Source organism: Fundulus heteroclitus, chromosome 3 (genome assembly GCF_011125445.2).
Source record: "Fundulus heteroclitus isolate FHET01 chromosome 3, MU-UCD_Fhet_4.1, whole genome shotgun sequence".
Taxonomy (NCBI): domain Eukaryota; kingdom Metazoa; phylum Chordata; class Actinopteri; order Cyprinodontiformes; family Fundulidae; genus Fundulus; species Fundulus heteroclitus.
The window spans coordinates 45638526-45659694 of NC_046363.1; the positions used below are offsets into that span (position 1 = coordinate 45638526).

Here is a 21169-nt window from a genome sequence, read left to right on the forward strand (position 1 = left end):
ACTAATCAAGGTCACATCTGAGGTTAAACTTGCAGGTTTATACAATGGGATATTTTTTATTTATTTTTTTAAATGTATGTTCAAGTTCATATACAAATATGTTAGGTGGCATTGGTGCTCATACTGATGAATATGCATGTGTTGATTGTGATTCTCTTGTAATTTTGTTGACTTTTTGATTTACTATTTTCACTATTTTATTCTTTTACTATTTTACAATTAGTTATTAAGTTCATGGCATTTATTGCGTATATACTCTTTACTACTAAGAGGTTTTAAGGTTTTATTAAAATGTATTTCATATGACTGATCTCTCATTACTTTAGTTTATTGTTCATTAGTTATTGTGTTAATCATATATTTACTGGAATATATAAACCAGTGGTTACTATTTCATTTTACTATGCATGTGTATTGATTTACTCTCTCTCTCTTATCGTTGCAGAAAGCAGAGAAATATGTTGTGACGATAACAATGTTTTTCTAAATATGTCTGAAACTGTTATGAACTGTATTCATCAATCTATAGCTCCTCCTGGAGATGTTCCAGCACCAGAAGAGACGGATATTTGCTCACTTGTTTGAATTCTACGTCTGTCCTGAACCCTCCTTGCATGCCAGGAAAACTTCCAGTCAGATTTCCTGAGTAACCTCAGCCAACTTCTTCGTATGTGGAGCAGCAGAACCTCTATTCAATGTTGCACACCTTCACCTGCGTAACGTATGCGAACCAGCAGGGGGCACTGCTCCCATCCATCTTTAGCTGCTTAATCTCTGGAAGGTCATTGAGGGGCTGGTGCCCATCTCCGGCATCTCTGCTGCAGTGATAACGTCAGTTCATGCTGTAAACGTTTTACAGAGCAGATCATCTGAACAAATCTTGCTCGGAACAGACCCACAAACCTTGTTGCCAAATCAGATCAGCAGAATCTTACCGATGAGTCAGAGAGGCAGACATCAGGAAACATGAGTCCTCACAGCTTCACACGAGCTTTGACATTTCAACATCTACTCTCAGTCTTCTAGACAGTCTCTTGCTCTGCAAAAGTTTTTAGTAACACAAGTAGACCGTTCAAAACTTTAGATTTTAATGTTTAAAGTGGTCTCCACAGTCTCCACATGCAGTATGCGGGATTGCTGCAAAGGGGATTAAATGTGTGCAGTTGACTTGAAATCCGTATATATCCTTGAAAATTTGGAAATTACCAAATATTTCTGAGACAGGACTGGAGCTGTTGTACTGTAATGTCGGATGTCAACATGCTGCAAACTGGCAGTAAGGAAATCAAATTGCATTTAACTTTTATTACATACAAACTGTAAGAAGGACATCAGATTTAATAATTCTCATTTTGCACAGCGATGAAAAACAACAACATGGCATCAGAAGCCAATATCTTTAAGCGTCTACATCAACAGTGTCAAAACTTTCTGTCACATTGGCCAAAAGTCAAAAGTGCATGCAGGCCAAAGAAATCAAGCATTTAAAAATTAATACTAAAAGTATTTGGTGTTTTTTTTTTTTTTTTTTTTACCTGCTTAACAATAAACTATGGATGCAATATTTTAATTCACCACTTAAAGTAGTCAGCCTTTTTGAAGGAAAGCAAAGTGTAAAATCATTGTAAATTGGAAATAAAATACAAAAACAAAACAATTCTCAGCTAAAATGGTTTCTTTGAAACTGCGGGCAAAGCAAATTTATGTACAGCAACGTCTGTTTTTAAATAAAAGTTGCTGACTAGATTTTGCTCTATTCACTGTGAAAAAACACAAATAAAGACAGAAGGCAATTATTAGCTGAGTTAGAAAGTTGGGCTGCCCTCTTGTAAAGCTCTTTAAGCATTAAAGATAAACATTCTTCATCAGCACACACAGAGTGTCTGCACAGTGTAGCATGAGGTTAAGTCAAGCTAATGTTGGGTCACAGACTTTTAAGGCTAATCCTGTTTTTCCACAAAGGTTGTCAAAAAACTCAGAGGATTTAGTTTCAGGAATTATCAGGGCTTCTTGCTCACATATTAATCTGTTATGAAACGCAGCATCTGACGTGTCCCAGCTCTTTGTTGGAGGTCTTCCAGGCATCAACAGAACGTATGGACCAGAGCCACCAAAAGGTTGATCCATCCAGTACCTTCAAAAGGAAAGCCTGAAGATTAGTAGCTGAAAATCAAATTCAGACTCCTGCTGGTGCAGCTTTTAAAACTGCGACATGTAGATAAAAAAAGGATAAGATTATGACTAGAAAAAAACTGCATATTCAACATTGCTACAGCGTTTGTTTGTCATGTGACTCTGGGACAAGAAAAATGTAATATTAATTTTACTTAAACACTTTTACCGAAGAGTGTTGTTGCGTCCATCAGGCCATTGCCAAATGTTAACTTTACGTAGGCCCAACCAGTATCCATGATGATCGTCATAGTAGTAGGTACTGTGATTACTGAGAAACTCCTGCAAGTCATTTGGTCTCAGATCATTACTTTTATAATTTTACTCACATCAAAATTGACTGATCAATTAACACCTGTCACTTGCAAAGTTAAAGCTGTGATGATGGGATTCTGTGTTTGTGTCAGAGCTCACCTGTTCCTGCAAGTTATCGACAGTAACCAGATCTGCAGCTTTGTTTTTGCAGTACTGCTGACTCTGCTCCCAGGTTTTATAAATTAAACCTTCCAAGAACAGATAGCACTTTGTGTGAAACTCAATCCAACCTTTCTGACATGGATGACACTCTGTTACCAGGAAATAAAATGGAGAGAGATTTAACATCAACTACAGTTAATAATTTGTTTAGTAACCCAGCAGTAAGTTAATGAAATACTGACATACTTTTACCAACGAAGTATTCTGAGACTGGAAAGTTGTCGAACTTCAGGATGACTTCCAGCATCCAGGTGAGGTCATCTCTGGGGAGCACCTCAGTCTGGTTCCCACAGATTTGCATCTTTGACATCATCTCCTTGAGGTTTACATCCTGTCTGTGCAGAACCACACTGACTATGGATAAAAAAGGAGAAAACACATCACAGAGTCAATGTACTGAGCTGGTGCTTTGATGAGGGCAGGGCGGCATGTTTTCACAGATTTTCTAAATCAGGGGTTCCCAAACTTTTTTCTTCGCGCACCCCCTTCCGTGTCCTAACCGGGTCAACACAGCCCCAATCTTCAAAAAAAAATAAAAAAAAATTGCAGTTGCAGTTACTAACTCAAACTTTATAACAAAGGTTATGTAAATAAAATTAGACCATAATAATTAGACCATAATAATTTAATTAAATTGCAATAAAGTTACACACAACATCCACAACTATAAATATTTAATATATTTTGTCAAGGTTTTTCAATACAACAAACGTTTCTTATTGTTTCATTGTTTTTAATCATCTTTGCAGACGAAGATCTTACTGCGGATGATGATGATGATGCTCGCCACCAGGAGGATAGAAACTGTTCCCAAACACAACATCAATGAACGGAAACGTGGGTCGGCCTGTTCTTCACCTGTTTGGAAAAAGAACGGGCGACAGAATCATACCTAAAACTGCTGACTAAGGATAAGCGTAAATACAGTAAGATTGTTATTCACGCTGGCGGTAATGACACCCGGTCACGCCGATCAGAGGTCACCAAAGTTGGTGTTGCTTCGGTTTGTGAGTTTGCTAAAACTATGTCGGACTCTGTAATTTTCTCTGGTCCCCTGCCTGATCTGACCAGTGATGACATGTTTAGCCGCATGTCATCATTCAACCGCTGGTTGTCTAGGTGGTGTCCAGAAAACGACGTGGGCTACATTGATAACTGGAGAACTTTCTGGGGAAAACCTGGTCTGATCCGGAGAGACGGCATCCATCCTACTTTGGATGGTGCAGCTCTTCTTTCTAGGAATCTGGCCGGATTTATTAGTCCTCCTAAACGCTGACAACCCAGGGTCCAGACCAGGAAGCAGAGCCGTAGTTTAACACACCTCTCTGCAGCTTCTGTACTGTTACCCACCCATTATCCTATTGAGACGGTGTCTTTCCCACGGCCAAAACTTAACAGATCAAAAACTTATCTAAAAGGAACAAATCATAAAAATCTAATAAAAATCAATACGGTTCACCTTGAACCTAAAAATAAAACAATTAAATGTGGTCTATTAAATATAAGGTCTCTCCCTCCAAAGACTTTGTTAGTTAACGAATTGATTTCTGATAATCAGATTGATTTGTTTTGTCTCACAGAAACCTGGCTACAAGAGGACTACGTTAGTATAAATGAGTCAACTCCCTCCAGTTATTCAAATTTCCACATTCCCAGATCTGTGGGAAGAGGAGGAGGAGTGGCAACTATCTTTCAGTCTGATTTATTAATTAGTCCCAGGCCAATTAATAATTACAGTTCTTTTGAACATTTAACCCTCAGTTTCCCTCATCCAAACTGCAAAGCAATAAAACCTCTTATTTGTTTTGTATTGTTCTAAACTAAATGTTGTTTCACACAGATTTCTCAGCTGTAAAATGCTGACTGAGATTTACATACCTTTTGAAGTTTTATAAATGTTTTGTTCATCCATTGCACATTAAGCGTCTTCATTCATCCTTCAAATGAGACAGCAAGCACAAAAAACATCCACCTTTACCGCAACATCCACGTTTATAAGCAGAGACTCTATAATAACCCTAGCAGTGGGTCTACGGCATAAAAACTAAATCCACTCACTCTAATCTGCTCGTCCAGCCCAGTCTCAGGAAATTAAACAAGAAATCCAACTTTGGAAATTCTCAGGAGTGCCTTCACTTTCTTTTAAAATTAAAAATGCACCCCGTTGCACCAGAAGCTGATAACACAGATTTCCTTTTCCTGTTTAGGGCGGTACTTTTAGTTCCTGATGTGTCTAGCTTCTAATCATCAGTCCAGCAGTAAGACACATATGTGATACATGATATGATTGCATCAAACAAGAACAAGACTGAATCTTTCTCTGCTCTCACTGTGGTAAAACCAATATCTGAAATTAATGTTTTAACAAACACTTTTCTGCTGTTGGGGAAATGTTTCATTATTTTTTTTTCTTCCAATAACAAACGATCATCTATATAAACCTTCACCAGTAAGAAAAAATAATTTCCTGGAGGAATATCTCAGAAAGGGCCAAATTAAAAGGTATTGTACCCAGAATGACTCAACGATGAGTTCCAGGGACTTTAGCTCCTTCACGAATAAAGTTGTCATGTTGGTTAGTTTTGAGACCCTAATGAAGGGAACAATTAAGGAAACCAAAAACAAGTTTCATAAGTTTGTCGCTACATAAGAATTAATGGTTCATCCGGGTTCAGAGGAGAAATCCTGGACAGCATAAGGAGGATGGTCATTGAGAGGTCCAGACAGTACGAACCAGGGGAGCGGTGAGGAGGATCAGGAAGGGAGGTGAAGTCCCCAACGACCTCGGAGAGCGAGGAGGCAGAGCGATAGGATCCAGGAACAGAGCTCAAACTGGGAAACTGGTGTCCTGAGCACAGAACAACCAAGAGCTGAGCACAGAAAGTCCGTAACTAACAGGACGTTGGCCTGATTATAACTCACATGAGCAAAACAATCTGGCATCTGCCTCAGGGAATCCGTTCCTTTTAATTGGTCTTTATGAGCTCCAGCTGTGAGGACACACCAGAAGGTGCCTGGATTAACAGATTATACAACAATAGAACCATCTGAAAACAGTCAGTGCTAATTTGTGGAACTGTTTAAACAAGATCATGCCCACAAATGAAAAGAAAAGATGTTTAAATCATTTTGGAGTTGTTTTGAAATTTTTGAAAACCTATTTTCCTAGCTGTACCTAAATGCAGCGTGAGCCTCTGGAGGAAGAATCCCCTCCCATCAATGGAGATTCTGCTGGTTTACATTTTACATGATGTACGAAGTTTGGGCTGATTGGATGCTACAGGGAGCCATTTGGACTTTAGCTGCTTTTTCCAGAACCAATGATGTGAATATTCAGTTTATTTCAGGTGAATAATTCAGTTAAGTGCAGAGTGAGCTACATACGTCCTCGTATGTATGCTGGCATAAAGTTCTGGTTGTGGTCCACATTTCCTTCTCAGCTGTAGCTGCATGACAAACTTCAATGTTCCCAAACAGTTTGGTGATAGCTAGGAGTCCTCTCTGTTTTGTTTCAGGAAACATTTTAAAGTTGCCCTTTGAGCTCCTGGTTCTGTATTTAAACTTTCTGCATATGTTCATGTTTGTTCAGAACACAAGGGTACCGAACTGATAAGGCTGTACTGGATATTATTTGGTACAAATGTCTGTACTATCACACCTCAATACCCAGTAATAAAGCACCAGAATATTGTGACATTCACACCATTGATCCCAGTATACATGCATCAAAGCCACGCTTAAAGCTAGGGTTGCTGATTTTTCCAGACATTTCCACAAGTCCCTTTTTGAATAACTGCACATGCATTAGACCGTCTTACCTGCTCTTCTGCTCCTCAGGGGGTTCACATGAAAAAAACTAAACAAATCCACTCTGATCTTATTTCTTTCTACTGAATACTTCCTCTTCTTCTCATAAACATAAACACGATTCCCTTCTTGTGACTCTCAGCCATGTTCAAAGTCTACGGTGAGAGCAGTGGAGCTACAATAAACGGCTAACACCGAAGCTAACTGCTAAGCTAGCTGCTAAGCTAACAGGATACTTAACACCAAAAGTGCACATGCACAGCCAGCAAGTGGAAACAAGGAAGGAAAGAGCACACAAACTGGCATTACATGAGTGCATCAGAATGAGTGGCATGTGGGACAACCAATAGATAAGGTGATACTCCCAGAACCTGAAGAACAGAGGGGGGTGGGTATTTAAACGTTTATGGGTGAGAGCAGGAACAAAACGCTGACAAATCTCTACCCTTTGGACCGAAAGGCAGAGATTGGTTATAGTTTTTGCAGGCCTGCAGCTCCCACAGAGAACAATGTTTTTAACCTCCTTTTTCTGAATACATAACGTATTGACTACTTTCAGGATGGAAGGACGATTTTACCCAGTATAACAAACAGGATTACCAACTATAGCTCTAAGTCAAAGATGTGCCAGGATGTGCTGTTCCACAAAATCTCTTAATCTGATGCTTATAGAACACTGCAACACGTGTTATCTGAACACCAGCATGTATGGCAAGATGAGAAACAGTGACAACAGCTTATCCACAGTTAGCAAGTTCTCAGTGACGTTTAAGGAAACCTGAATCTGCATTACCATCTGCAGATCATCAGAAAAAAACTTTCTCTGGACAGACCCTGACATGCAAACCTTGTTGCAGAGTCGGATCAGCAGAATCTTCCCTATGAGTCAGAGGAGTAAACATCAGGAAACATGTGACTCTGAGTCCTCACAGCTTCACACAAGCTGGGCCAATAATCCAGAGGTTAGACAGCTGCTATCAGTGAGCAAGAACATAACAGACTCCTCTTTATCAACCAGAACTACACCGTGAACCTCTGAAGTATTCCATAACCCCTCAGAACCACTTGAGGAACCAACTTAACGATTTAAATCATCTTAAAGAAACTTTTTTACACACAGAAACATAAAATTCAAGTCTATTCTCAGGCTTCTAGACCATCTCTTGGTTTGCAGAATGTCTTTTAGTAACATAAGAAGAATTCTCAAAACTTTCGTTATTATTGTTTAAAGAGTCTGTCTCATCCTGGTGTTCAAATCACCTCTGAACCTTCTGGATCAGCAGAACTACTATACTGCAAGCAGAAGCATTTTAGAAATGCAGGCACCTTCTTCCTTGTCTCAAAACCACCAGAAACTCTTAGATATTCATCAAGATCTTCTTAATGGTAACATAGCAACAAATTTCCACCCCACCACAGCCAAAGAAATGCTCTACATTACAGTTTAAAGCCTTTTTAGGAACTCTGGCACCTGAAGATCTTATCAAGCTCTAGCAATAAGATTAGGATCTGGTAGTTCTCTGGAACCACCTACTTTTTGTGGAGGACCTTTTAGTTCTTCTGTAACATGACCAGCTGTTCACATTAAAGGTACATAGCCACATTTTATGCTTAGAAAAGACCAAAAACCATTTAATCATAACAAAATAAGGTTATACACAGCTAGGCTCAATCCTGATAATGTTTTATGGTCCTTTTTGTGGATAAATAGCCCCCACCACCGGGCGCGATTAATAGATATAAACAGATGTGGCGCCATCTAGCGACAGTATTGCAGAACTATTATAATAGTGGATCGAGCCTGACCCTCTGCAATGTAAAGCAGCAGCTCGGTGTGATCAAAGACCAAACATTATTGATTAAACAAACCGATCTACAGCAACTTTAAGAACCTCATATCAGAACATTTACTCACGTCAGTCAACTCTGCGTCACATCTGAGCCTCGGCAGGTTTAGCGTCCGCTTCAGTGACCCTGAACGTTCAGACTGGATTCCCAGAGACATTCCAGGCTTTTCCGTCTTGGAATCATACATTTTTATTTTTTTTCACTGGATCTTGGACCTTTCTGCATTGTTTTGCTAGGTGATGCTAATAGCCGTTAGCTGTTTCCTTGTTTTAACCCCTGCTGTGCATGCACAGTGACGTACTTCCTCTGTTATTATAAAAAAGCACAAAAGGCTTTATTTACTAACAAATTGAGCAAAACAAAGCATAAAACACCAAAATAACAACTAATACGCTAGCAGGATATTATAATCGTTCATTAAAACTTTGTATGCAACCAGAGTTACTGACGTATATATATATATACATAAAAAAGGTAAAATAACGTGTCTATGCACCTTTAATTTTCTTTGTGCTACTGCCCTGATCATTGTCTTGCAGGAAGACTTTGTGAAGCTCCTGCTGATTGGAGCAGACAAACAGTGTAATCTTAACATCTGAAGAACCAGAAACAATGGCATAGTTCTAGCTTCTGGTTCTGTTTTGCTCTTCTGTGTATCTCTGGCTCCTGTCCAGGCCTCCTCTGTTAGAGATCACAGATTTATAACTGCATTGTTCCCGGTCATGTTCCCCCAGAGAAGAAACGTTGGCGGGCGGGATTTGGATTTCCTGATTGATTGTTTGCCTGCAGGATTTTTTCCAGCTTGGAAACACTTTCTGAAGCATGCTGAGTGTTTGCTCAGCCCAGAGGAGCATTATAATGGGTTCAGACTGTGTGTGCGTGGTGGTGGTGGGGAGGATTATTTTCACAAAGGTGGTTTAAATGTAAAAGTAAACAAATTTACATTTTGCACTCAAGATGCTTTTAGGTTATGATAGATGGTAGAAGAAACCAATGAACTCAAGTCTGTTGACTACTGCTGTCCTGAGGTTTGTTTTGGCACGCACTGTAGCGCCCTCTGCTGGATTACTCAGGGATCAAAACAGAACATTTCCTTACTTTATGCTTTCACCAGCCCCTGTTCATCATGAGGATCCTCAAAATAAAGAAAAAGTGAGACCCAACCAGCCGCCTGAAGCTGATTGGCTGTTGGCCCAGCAGTAAAATCCGGCCTGAAGCTGATTGGCTGTTGGCCCAGCAGTAAAAATTACCTGAAGCTGATTGGCTGTTGGCCCAGCAGTAAAAACCGGCATGAAGCTGATTGGCTGTTGGCCCAGCAGTAAAAACCCTGATGGATGTGGGAACGAAGCAGATTTGTGCCATCTTGGTTCTGCTCAGGGTGAAAGGATCTCACTGACAGTTTTTTATTTGTAACAAATTGCAGTTAAAGTTCCCACACTGGGGTCAGAAGGCCCTCCAGGGGCCACTCCACTTCCTGCAGGGAATTCCATAAAAAGTAAGGACATTTCTTCACCATATTTTAAAAGGGAAAAAGTCATCTGTCAGCTTCCAGAAGACATTTTCTAAATTTTCTTGAGATGCTTAGCATGTCCTGCTGGTTCCAGATGTCGCACGACCATCAGCACAGCTACAGTCACATTAGCAAATACCAGGAGGACACATCAAGACATCCAATCAGATGTCATTTTGCTTATGAAAATGATTTTAAATTAAAACAGTTGGCACCAGGAGGTCAGTAGAGATGCTTTCTTCTGAACAAAAGGCCACTAAAAAAACCAAAACAACCTTTAGGCATTTGATTTATGAAGCTCAAAGGTGAAACGAAAAACTCAGGATCAGGAGACTTTATTGATCCCTGGGGGGAAAATTGTTGTGTCACAGCTGCACCCATTCAGAAAACATGAAAAAATATGGACATATATAATAAAACTAACTAAACCTGGCAAAAATAACTAAAAGTATATATATATATATATATATATATATATATATATATATATATATATATATATATATAGATGTAGATATAGATATAGATATATAGATATATAGATATATATATATAGATATAGATATATAGATAGATAGATAGATAGATAGATAGATAGATAGATAGATAGATAGATAGATAGATAGATAGACATAGATATAGATAGTAGAAATTTAAACTGAATTTGACAATAAGTGAACAATTTTACATTAATTTGATTGATTGAACGGGTAATCATTAAACATTGTAGGAACAAAGCAAACCCGTGCATCTGGAGGACGGCTGCAGCAGGAACTTGAAGCTCTGGGCTCGATGGGGACGTCTGGTGACGGGATGTTAGAAAACAAATCACTTTTTTTGGTTTTTGCTGAACTTTTAAAAATTATGTCAGTGTAATAAAGAGAATTTCATTTATGCTTAAAAAACTGATTATTTTAAAATCTGGGACCGGCTCAGAATTTCCTTCTGTGAATTTTCTGTAGCAGCTCCCAAGCTGTGGAATGACCTTCCCTTGGGCATCAGACAGGCCTCGTCACTTTCTGATTTTAAATCCCATCTGTTTCTTTGGCTTGTGACAGAATTAGAGATGCTGACTTTGTTTTACTTATTTTTATTTTATTACTTTTACATACCATTTTACTTATTGTTTTATGATTGATCATTTCTATCTTAGGATTGTGTATAGCACTTTGGTCCTGTGGGTGTTTAAAGCGCTTTATTAATAAAATTTGTATGGAATGGTCTTTATCTTTTTACAATAAAATCAAAGTATTTTTTTTATGAAAATAAAACCAAAGACCAAAACAGGCACTGACCAAAATTAACTCCCGAAATCTGTTTCCAGAACCTGAGAGGATTCAGAAAGGATCGAGAAACAAAGAGTGAAACGGCGCCGCCTGCTGGTCACTGGGCTGAATAACCCAATAAAAACAATGAAGACAGACATCTGCTTTAATTTAAATCATGTCAGAGTTTATGTGGTCACACGTCTCTCAGAAAACAAATCAGGAAAAAAATGCTGTAAAAATTAGAATCACCACATTGAAACGTGGATTTCCAGAAGTAAACTGGTTGATGTTTGTACATCAAATACAAACCAGAACTGATGACCTTCATTTAATTATAAACTTATCATGGATTAATCACATGTTGACAATTACTTAGAAAACTACTATAAAAACAAATCATCATTTCTAACACTGAAAAAAAGCTGAAAATATTTTCCTCTTTTTAAAAAGATTGACTTAAATAACAATAAAATCTCTATAACAGGTTGAGGTGTTGGAACATCAATCAGATGAGAACAAAACTGCTGTTTCCTGTGTGTTTAATACGTGAACCATTTATTAAAAGGATTCATTTACCAGCAGCTGGTCTTCTGTTTCCTCATTCCTTCCTGGTTTACAATGAGCTGCCCACAGGGATGATGGGAAATGTAGTTAGTTTGTGTTTTTATTAACTAAGCTGACTGAATTATTCCTTATCAAGTTTTTAAATCTGGAGCGTTAATTTGCTTAAAACAGTCACAAGTTGGAAGACAAATAAGAGAGTTTCTCCTTCAGCTGAGCGATGAAAGCAGCTTTCAGGTGGAGGAAACGTGGAGTGAACCTCTTCAGTCTGAGCTCACAGGTTTAACCTGAGCGGTTTAATGTTTACAGGTAATAAGGAAGTGAACTCTGATCTCAGCACAGACTCAGTTCTCTGAGGGTTGGACAGGAACTGAAGAAGTCAGAGAACATTTCTGATGGAGCGGATCTTCTGAACCCCAGAAAGATCAGACCGAACACCTGAACCTTCTGCTGCTGGTCAGGATGAAGCTGGAGGTGAAGATCGAGCTGCTGAAGTTCGGCTTTGTGGTGTTGAACTCCATCTTCCTGGTGAGACCTGAATAATCAACCCTTGTTTTCATCTTCTGTTTCTTTTAAAAAGTTAAAATCAGGCTCTCTGTGAATATTGATCATATATTTGATGTTGTTATTCATCTTTTAAAACCATGTTTACTTATTGTTTTAATCTTTAGAGTTTTTATCTGAGAAAACTACAACGATTCATGAGAAATTAAACCAATTGGTAGCCACAGAATCACCACTTGTAATTAAGGATTTAAAATGTTATGGCACTTCTTCTCTTACTGCTCCTTTGTGATGTTTCAGGAGACACATTTTCCTCTTTCCTAATCCAGTTTCCTTCACTTTGGTTACCTCGTTGTTCCTGCCTCGTTTACTCTCTGTTTCTGGTGTGCTACACATGCGTTCTGTGGATCTGGAGAAGTTGTGGGGAGTTCTGCGAAATAATCAGGAACCTTCCTTGTCACCACATGTTACTAAAGACCAAACACACTTGATGAGAAGCTTGACCACGCAAAATAGTCTCTAGGGTCTGTTAAGACTCGTACTGAGTTCCTGAGGTCTCCTGTTAGTCCTTTTTTGAACAATATGATTTTCTGTGATGTTGCATGAATGAATCCCTTTGGTGAGACATTCCTGCCTGTAATATATTCTGTGTGTATTAACCGTAAACCTTCATACACAGAGCTGTGCAGTCAGACATTCCTGAGAAACTAGAGTGTTCAAACAACAGCAGAGTTATTGCAACATGTAACAGACCATAGTCTTATCAGCAGGAGGCGACAGTCCTCACTGCTTTGGGAAGAAGCTGTTTTTGAGTCTGTTAGCTTTTGATTTAATGTTTCTGAATCATTTCCCTGGTGGAAGTGGGTCAGTCAGTTGATTGCCCGGGTCTCTGCCTCAAGCGAAGGCGTCTCAGCATCTCGGGAGATGGACAGATGGATCAGAGCTTCTGCTGCAGTGATACAGGCGCTGATCCGGTCTCTGAAATAAGATGAAGACACTGGATGGACGGATGGATGCTTCTATGTAAAAATGAAAATTGCTCAGAATTGAAGAGAAATTACTTTACTGGATCTTTTCTTCATTGAGTTCCTCAAAGCTCAGCGCTGGAGCTCCTGATCTTTTCTGATCTTTGTATTTCTCAGACTCTTCAGCTTCTTCATCTCTTCATTCTCCCAAAGATTTCCCCACTTTCAGACACATTGATGCCAGCCAATCAGAGAACGTTATTATTCTCTGAGCATGCAGCTCTGGGTGTCAGATTCTTGTCCTCCATATTTTAGATGTTTCTTCTTGCTTTAACATGCCTAAGCTGAAAGAAATCGCTGTTAAACTTTCACATCATTTGACGAGCTGCTGAGGAGACGATCCAGCTATTATGTTTAAGGTAATCTTCTGCTCTGCACTCCTCACTCAGATGACTAAAATACCTCCCCAGTATGTCCACAAGTTCTGCTTAAATCCGTTGACCCATTTATTTAAATTAGGCAAGGTATAATAGTAACGCGCAGGACCAGGACTGGGGACCTCTGAACATTCAACACGTCGCTCACCTGGTGGCGACTACGAGGCTTCTGGATCTACAGCAGGTCCTTGAACTTGGTCATCCAGGCTGGTTCCTCTCAGGAACGTTGTCTGTTGGTGCCGTCCCTAAGAAGCAGTTCTCAGAACCAACTGTTCCCTCTATAGTTATGCTGCTATAGGCTTAGGCTGCTGGAGGACATCAGGGTCTATTTCTCTCACTCTGCTGAGTTCTCCTACTGCTCTCCAATCTGCATTGTTTGTTTTTATTTCAGCTTTTAACTTTTTGTTCTCTGTCATTTTTCTCTTCATAGAAGGTACACCTGGTCTGGGGTTCTATTAGCGGTGACATCATCAGGGGAGGCAGATCATCCTCTATTACCATCTAACATAGAAAGTACTCCTGGGTCAATGTGAGCTTCTGAGCTTTCTGTGTCTCTGCTCTGTCTTCTCTAAGCCCCAGTGGGTGGAGGCAGATGAGCGTTCACACTGAGCCTGGTTCTGGTTCTGCTGGAGGTTCTCCTCCCTGTTAAAGGGGAGTTTTCCTCTCCACTGTCGCTTCATGCATGCTCAGTATGAGGGATTGCTGCAAAGCCATCAACAATGCAGACGACTGTCCACTGTGGCTCTACGCTCTTTCAGGAGGAGTGAATGCTGCTTGGAGAGACTTGATGCAACCTGCTGGGTTTCCTTAGAGAGGAAACTTTCTCACCAACCTGGAGGATCTGATGGAGTCTGACTTTGGAAAGAACCTTGATGATGACCTGTATCAGGAATTGGCGCTATATAAATAACATTTAATTGAATTGAATACTCTGTTAAAGCGTATCTTTCCCTCACCTGTAACTTGTTCTACCTGTAATGTAACTTAAACATTGACTGATGTTTTAACTCTGTTTGGACCTTCTCTGCAGGTTCTGGGTCTGGGTGTTATGGGCTGTGGAATATGGATCCTCTTCGACACTGGAAGCTTGCTCAATGCTCTCTCCTCTGGTAAAAATGTTTCTAGCTTTAAAGATGTGATTAAATGTCACAAAATAAATTCATCTTTAATTGCAGCAACATGATCTCACACTGAAACCCAACCTTCAGCATCTTTATGTTTGTTCGATGGGTGAGGAAGTTAAGAAATAATCACCAGAGGAATAATTGTTAATATTCCTGAACTTTCATTAGAATAAATCTAAGTCAGGGGTGCCAAAACTTTTTGTCAGGTGGGCCAAAATATTCAAGTTAAAAGTACTTGAGGACTGAAAAAAAAACCAAAATAATAATAAAAAAAATTGAATTAACCCAAATTGTTCACAGCTTATTTTACCTGTTCTATAAAGTATGCTTATGCAATATTTTACATAAATAAATTAGTCAGATTTTCCGGAAGGAAATGGATGCATAAATCACTGCTGATACATAACCTTTAAGGCAAATTTGCCTTATTAAAAGATGTTCATCCAGTTTACAAATAGTTTTGCTAACTGGATGACTATCTGTTACTTTAATCTAATTTTTGTTTATCCTCAGCATTAAGAACAGGATTTGGGTCAGTCAGTCTCTGAAAACGGTTGAAGTAGTCAATGTTAATAAAAGAGTTAAAGGCAGATCTTTGTGAACTGAAGCTGCTTTTGAGTAAAAGTCATTTGATAGATGTCATTCTATTCTCTATGAATTTAAAAATATTGCAAAAGATTTAGTAATTAAAAGATGAATACTTTATATTGTACCTAACATGTTCAAACGCAAGAAGATTTTAACTTGTCTGTAATAATTTTGCTCTAACTAAAAATAAAAAGAATCCATCTGCATCAGATCATTATGGGATGATCAGAATCAGTCCAGGGGCCACAAATGGCCCCCGGGCCCCACTTTGGACACCCCTGATTTAAGTGAAGCAGTTTTTAATTTAGCAGAATCTGTAGGAGCTTTTGTTTATTAATTGATGGCTTCCTGTTTCCATGGTGCTTATATAAGCCGTGGCCATTTCTCTTCACCATTCTGCAAAATGGGAAAGACATCAGAGCATCTGATTTAACTAAGGCCACTGTGTTTATTCTTTATTTTTTGTAAGCCAGGAAACGGTTGTGAGAAAATAGCGGCTGGCCTAAACGCGTCTGAGCGGTTGAACAAAAACTCAGCGGCGTCCTCATGTGCTGCTGATGAGCGCATCAGAAAGTATTCACTGCCTTATTACAAAATTGATTTAAAAAAATCTCTTTTTACCCTCAAAATTATACCCAGAATATCCCATAATTACCACGTGTAAATACTTTAGTTTAGAATTATTGCAGCTTTCTGAATTCTGCAGATCAGCACCAGGGAAGCACCTAGCTCAGGTTCTGAGGTGGTTCTGGTCCGCTGCCGGGATCTTCTGCTCCTCCTGGGTCGGTCTGAGCGGGTCAGAACTTTTCTTTTAAATTTGTTTTTGCCATGTTTGATACAGCGGAGCTTCGTGTGGTGGCAGCAGGCCTGTTTATGATCGGTGGAGTGGTGGCGTTGGTCAGCCTCACTGGATGCACTGGAGCAGCCTTGGAGAAAAGGTTCCTGCTCCTGGTGGTGAGCCAAAACCTCTGGACCTTTCTGCTTTGGCCTTGCAGCTACAGAAGGATTCTTCCTCCACATGCTGTTCAGTAATGAGAAGGTAACCCGTCTTACCACCTGCTTTAACTCCTCAGTCCATGGGCTTCCTCATCGTGCTGGTCCTGGGTCAGCTGTTTGTCACAGTGCTGCTGCTTCTTGATAAAAAAAAGGTCAGTCTTCCTTTAATGTCTCACCTGCAAAGATCAGTGGGTTTACCTGTGCAGAATGCTGCTGCAGGAATTTTAACCAACACAAGAAAGTTTTAATCTCTTTACATCGGCTACCGATATATTTTAGGGTTCATTTTAACATTTTAGTCTTTACCTTTAGAGCCCTGAGAGGATAAGCTCCAGCTTATATCACCAACCTTTTACAACCTTCTCGTAGTTTGAGATCCTGCAGCCAAACGCTCTTAATGGTTCCAGGAACTAATTTTAGGACCAGAGTTTTTTTTTTTAAAGCTGTGGCGCCCAGACTGTGATTCTTTTAAGAACAGGTTGACCGTCTTTTAACTACTTTTATGCTGTGATGTTGCATTTGTGCTGTTTCATCTTTTTACTTTGTCTTGTTTTATGGTTGTTTTTATTGTGAAGCACTTTGTGGTTTTTATCCTGTGAAAGGTACTATATAAATAAAGCTTACTTGCTGATTTACTCTCGCCGACCTCCAGAGACACAGATACATTGACTGAGGAAAGAAGTCAAACTAAACTCCCGTCCTCACAGGTTGCTGGACCTCTTCTGGTGGTGATTATGGTGCAAACTTACGCCACACTGGACCCCAAGCTAATGCAACATAAATTACTTCCACCAGGTGGTGCGTTCATTTAAAGAGTTTTAGGGTTGTAGGTCATGATAGAGGCACCAGTGGCCCAGGAGCTAAGAGTTCATCCTGAAAGTGGCGGGTTGCAGGTTCATTCACTTATAAAAGCGCTCCGTTGACACCCCAATCTGGCTGTGAGGTGAATGACAGCTTGTGACTAAATTTGTAATAAAATATAAACTTCTGGCAGCATTATTTTGCATATTCCTACTGGGGGCTCTGACAATTCAGTGTAATCTTCCACTTAAACTGTGGAAGTGGACATGTTGGTGGTTTGTGAAGCAATAAAAATTAATCTATAATAATCAAAGCTAAACGACTTTTTGTCCACCGCTTGCTTGAGACAAATGCAACGTTCATCAGAATTTATGAATGTTTGCACATTTTACATTTTCCTCTAACAGAATCACTCTAAAAATAACAAAATGAGGGTTTTACCTCAGACATTGTAAAGTTGTCCATCTTAGATACATTAGTTGATTTAATTTGCCTTTAATTTTTAACACGTTTGTTCAAAGTTCTTGTTTTGCTTTGGTCCGTGAGGCAGACACCCCGTCTACTTTTAAGACTAATCTTAAAACTTTCCTTTCTGACAAAGCTTCTAGTCAGAGTGGCTCATGTTACCCTGAGCTACCTCTATAGTTATGCTGCTATAGGCTTAGGCTGCTGGAGGACATCAGGGTCTATTTCTCTCACTCTGCTGAGTTCTCCTACTGCTCTCCAATCTGCATTGTTTGTTGTTATTTCAGCTTTTAACTATTCTGTTCTGTCATTTTTCTCTTCATAGAAGGTACACCTGGTCTGGCGTTCTGTTAGCTGTGACATCATCAGGGGAGGCAGATCATCCTCTATTACCATCTACCATAGAAAGTACTCCTGGGTCAATGTGAGCTTCTGAGCTTTCTGTGTCTCTGCTCTGTCTTCTCTAACATAGAAAGTACTCCTGGGTCAATGTGAGCTTCTGTGCTTTCTGTGTCTCTGCTCTGTCTTCTCTAACATAGAAAGTACTCCTGGGTCAATGTGAGCTTCTGAGCTTTCTGTGTCTCTGCTCTGTCTTCTCTAACATAGAAAGTACTCCTGGGTCAATGTGAGCTTCTGAGCTTTCTGTGTCTCTGCTCTGTCTTCTCTACCATAGAAAGTACTCCTGGGTCAATGTGAGCTTCTGAGCTTTCTGTGTCTCTGCTCTGTCTTCTCTAAGCCCCAGTGGGTGGAGGCAGATGAGCGTTCACACTGAGCCTGGTTCTGGTTCTGCTGGAGGTTCTCCTCCCTGTTAAAGGGGAGTTTTCCTCTCCACTGTCGCTTCATGCATGCTCAGTATGAGGGATTGCTGCAAAGCCATCAACAATGCAGACGACTGTCCACTGTGGCTCTACGCTCTTTCAGGAGGAGTGAATGCTGCTTGGAGAGACTTGATGCAACCTGCTGGGTTTCCTTAGAGAGGAAACTTCTTGGAGCTATATGAATAAAATTGAATTGAATATTGAAATGATTTGTGTGTGATTGTGTTTAAGTTGGTGTTTGTTGAAGATTGTAGCTAACATTGTTTTCTTTAAACAGATTGAACAAAGTGTGAATGATAGTGTGAATCGGATCATCTCTCAGTACGGGAACAGCAGCGCCAGCAGATTAATGGATAACGTGCAGCATTTTGTGAGTCTCTCTAACGTTCTCTCCGACTTAAAATAAAAGACGCCACGTTGATATTTGTCTTAATCCTGGCTCTCAGGCGGAGTGCTGTGGCAGAACCGGTCCTGGTGACTGGCTCAAGAACTCCTTCATTCAAACTCTGAACCTGACGAGTCCAGAAGTGCTGCCGTGTTCCTGTTTCCGGACTTTCCAACCGGCTTCTGCCTCATACTGGTGCTCGGACAACAGCAGCTTCACTGCAGCAGAGACGTGGATTGGAGAAGGACATGGAACATTTAATGAGGTACAGCGACTCTGGAACGGACTTCTAAATACCAGCAGCGCGTGTTTTCCTGCATTTAGAATCCAAACTATATATTTTTCTTTTAAACCAGACAAAAACACACTAATCCTGCACGTAAAGCCAGGAGACATAGAACTGATTGCTGTGTAAGGTTTTAGGTTATGTTTTTGAGTAATTACAAACTTTGAAAGTTTGGAAAAGAAGGAGTAAACTTGATTAATTCAGATCCCTCAGCCAGATGTTCTCCTGTTGCTTTATTGAGACAATGTGTGATGTTGCAGAGCTGCAGTCAGAAGATCAATGATTGGCTGGAGGAGAACATCCTGACAATTGTTGCCATGGATGCAATCCTCATTTTACTCCAGGTAAGAACAATTTCCTGAAGGTTTTAAAGGGGACAGATCATTCAAAATCCACCTTTTAGCCTTTAAATACGTTTTGTCGTGTTCTTGGAGTTTGTAGGAGAACAGAAAAGTTGAATATAGTCGGTCCCGGAGCAGCGCAGACATCTTTATCTACTTTTTGGGTCATACTTATCAAGCCGTGCAGTTTTCTATGTTCTCTAATGTGGTTTTTGGAACAATAACTTTACAGTTTTTGCTGCAGAGCTGCTAAACAAGGTCATGGACTTCTGGCTAACCAATTTTCTGAATCTGCCATTTAATTTTTTTTTTCACTGCAATTTTGTAGCCCAAGCTAAAGAAGGCTGAAGCTACAAGTGGATGAGTGAAAATGTTTGCTGGTTGTTGGGTGTAATAAACCCAAACAATTCCTTACACCATCCCCCAGCATAGGCAAGGCAGGTTTATTCGTATCGCATTTCAGTAAGAAAATAACTCAAAGAGTTGTACATGAACATTCAGAAAAACAACATACAGAGGATTTTTGTAGGATTTTTGCATCCTTCAAAAATGGCCAAACAGGGTGGAGTGGAACCTGGACGGGGTGTGAAGTGCCTCCTTTAGATTTAAAGAGACAGCAAAACAAGATGTACCTCAGATAAGGCATAAAATACGAGCTGTAGGGCAACAATAACGAGGAATTCAGACCAAAGCGTTGCTGTTCCACTTTATGAACCCCACAGCTGAATGATTATAATGTGCAAAGGAAGGGTTTAAAAGCATGATATGCCCCCTTTAAAGAATGTATCTGATTGTCTTATTCTGTTGTAATAACCTCGGCGGCCTGGTGGGGGTGCTAAAACAGCTCCCTGCATTTAACAGCAGCTAATATGCGTATTTTCTCTGCAGCTAGCTGAACTGTCCATCGCTGCATCTCTGTTCCGCTCGTTGGGACAAAAAGAGGTTCGTAAAAAAAACAAGCGGCTAGTTGATGAAAGCGACCCAGACTCATCCACTGACAGCAACCCAGCCGGCGGCGAGCAGAACCACGCCTTCATGGACCCCGATGGAGCCGATGGAGGTCCTACAGACCCAAACTACATGCCTGCTGAAGATGCCAACATGGCTTTTGATCTCTACAACCAGAACCAGAACCTGGGGTACCAGGGGTACCAGGAGGCTGTCCAGCATTACTAAAGACCTTCAGTCTGAACGGGATAAAAACTTTAGCTTAACACATACAATCTTTATTATTAATAAATTTATATAAAATGCAGTTCTTCTGGGTTTTTTTTTTTTTCAAGAAGAAGAAAAACAGAAACAGCAAATAGCAGGATGACGGCTTCTTGTTGAAGAACCTACTGGACTCAATTGTTGGTCCTTAATTATGGAATAACGGCCCCTGCACAGAAGAGAGGCTCCTTCACTGCCCACCTTTAAAACTCACCTAAAAACCCACTATTATTCTTTGGTTTTTAACACTAGCGAGACTAAGTTTTAATTTTTAATTGGTTTTATTGTTTCTTTTAAGCATTTTTATGCATTATCGTTTTTATTATTACTTTTATTAGATGCGTTTTAGCTTGTAGCAATGTACAGCACTTTGTTTGAGCTGTTGGTTGTTTATAAGTAATTAAGATAAAGATGCAGTTCTTCTGTTTTGTTTTTTTCTGTTTGATTCCTTTCTGTTCGCTGGTGAAGATTCTCAGTCATCCAGGTCATGGTCATACCAAAAAAAGTAAAAAACAAAGCAACTGGACTGTTTTTCGTAGTTGAAGACGTTTCTCTTCCTCTCCAGGAAGCTTTCTCAATTCAAAAGGTCTGGAGTAATGATGAG

The 21169-nt window shown here is 39.9% G+C and overlaps 2 protein-coding genes across 2 annotated transcripts; one reads left to right on the forward strand and one right to left on the reverse strand.

Annotated features, from left to right (window-relative positions):
- Positions 1 to 688: 688 nt before the first annotated feature.
- Positions 689 to 4782, reverse strand: LOC105919126 (C-type lectin domain family 9 member A-like). Its single transcript, XM_036128540.1, has 7 exons — positions 4708 to 4782; positions 4528 to 4586; positions 3412 to 3507; positions 2836 to 3003; positions 2587 to 2738; positions 2342 to 2454; positions 689 to 818 (listed from the first exon to the last, which is right to left on the reverse strand). Exons 2-7 carry the CDS (start codon positions 4559 to 4561, stop codon positions 689 to 691), a joined length of 693 nt encoding a protein of 230 aa, XP_035984433.1. The 5' UTR covers positions 4562 to 4586; positions 4708 to 4782.
- A 7171-nt stretch (positions 4783 to 11953) lies between these two features.
- Positions 11954 to 20921, forward strand: si:ch73-139j3.4 (CD82 antigen). The gene is made up of 8 exons (XM_036135550.1): positions 11954 to 12171; positions 14580 to 14658; positions 16103 to 16215; positions 16335 to 16409; positions 18619 to 18711; positions 18788 to 18991; positions 19273 to 19356; positions 20242 to 20921. Exons 1-8 carry the CDS (start codon positions 12106 to 12108, stop codon positions 20527 to 20529), a joined length of 1002 nt encoding a protein of 333 aa, XP_035991443.1. The 5' UTR covers positions 11954 to 12105; the 3' UTR covers positions 20530 to 20921.
- Positions 20922 to 21169: the final 248 nt, after the last annotated feature.

Excerpts from the sequence above, each read along its gene's own strand:
- LOC105919126 (XM_036128540.1), bottom strand. The coding sequence starts at position 4,561 with ATGGATGAACAAAACATTTATAAAACTTCAAAAG. Across the intron at positions 3,004-3,411 it reads CATCATCATCATCATCCGCA|TCAGTGTGGTTCTGCACAGA; the intron begins GTAAGATCTTCG and ends TTTTATCCATAG. Across the intron at positions 2,739-2,835 it reads AGAATACTTCGTTGGTAAAA|AGTGTCATCCATGTCAGAAA; the intron begins GTATGTCAGTAT and ends TCCTGGTAACAG.
- si:ch73-139j3.4 (XM_036135550.1), top strand. The coding sequence starts at position 12,106 with ATGAAGCTGGAGGTGAAGATCGAGCTGCTGAAGTTCGGCTTTGTGGTG. Across the intron at positions 18,712-18,787 it reads TGGATAACGTGCAGCATTTT|GCGGAGTGCTGTGGCAGAAC; the intron begins GTGAGTCTCTCT and ends CCTGGCTCTCAG. Across the intron at positions 18,992-19,272 it reads GACATGGAACATTTAATGAG|AGCTGCAGTCAGAAGATCAA; the intron begins GTACAGCGACTC and ends GTGATGTTGCAG.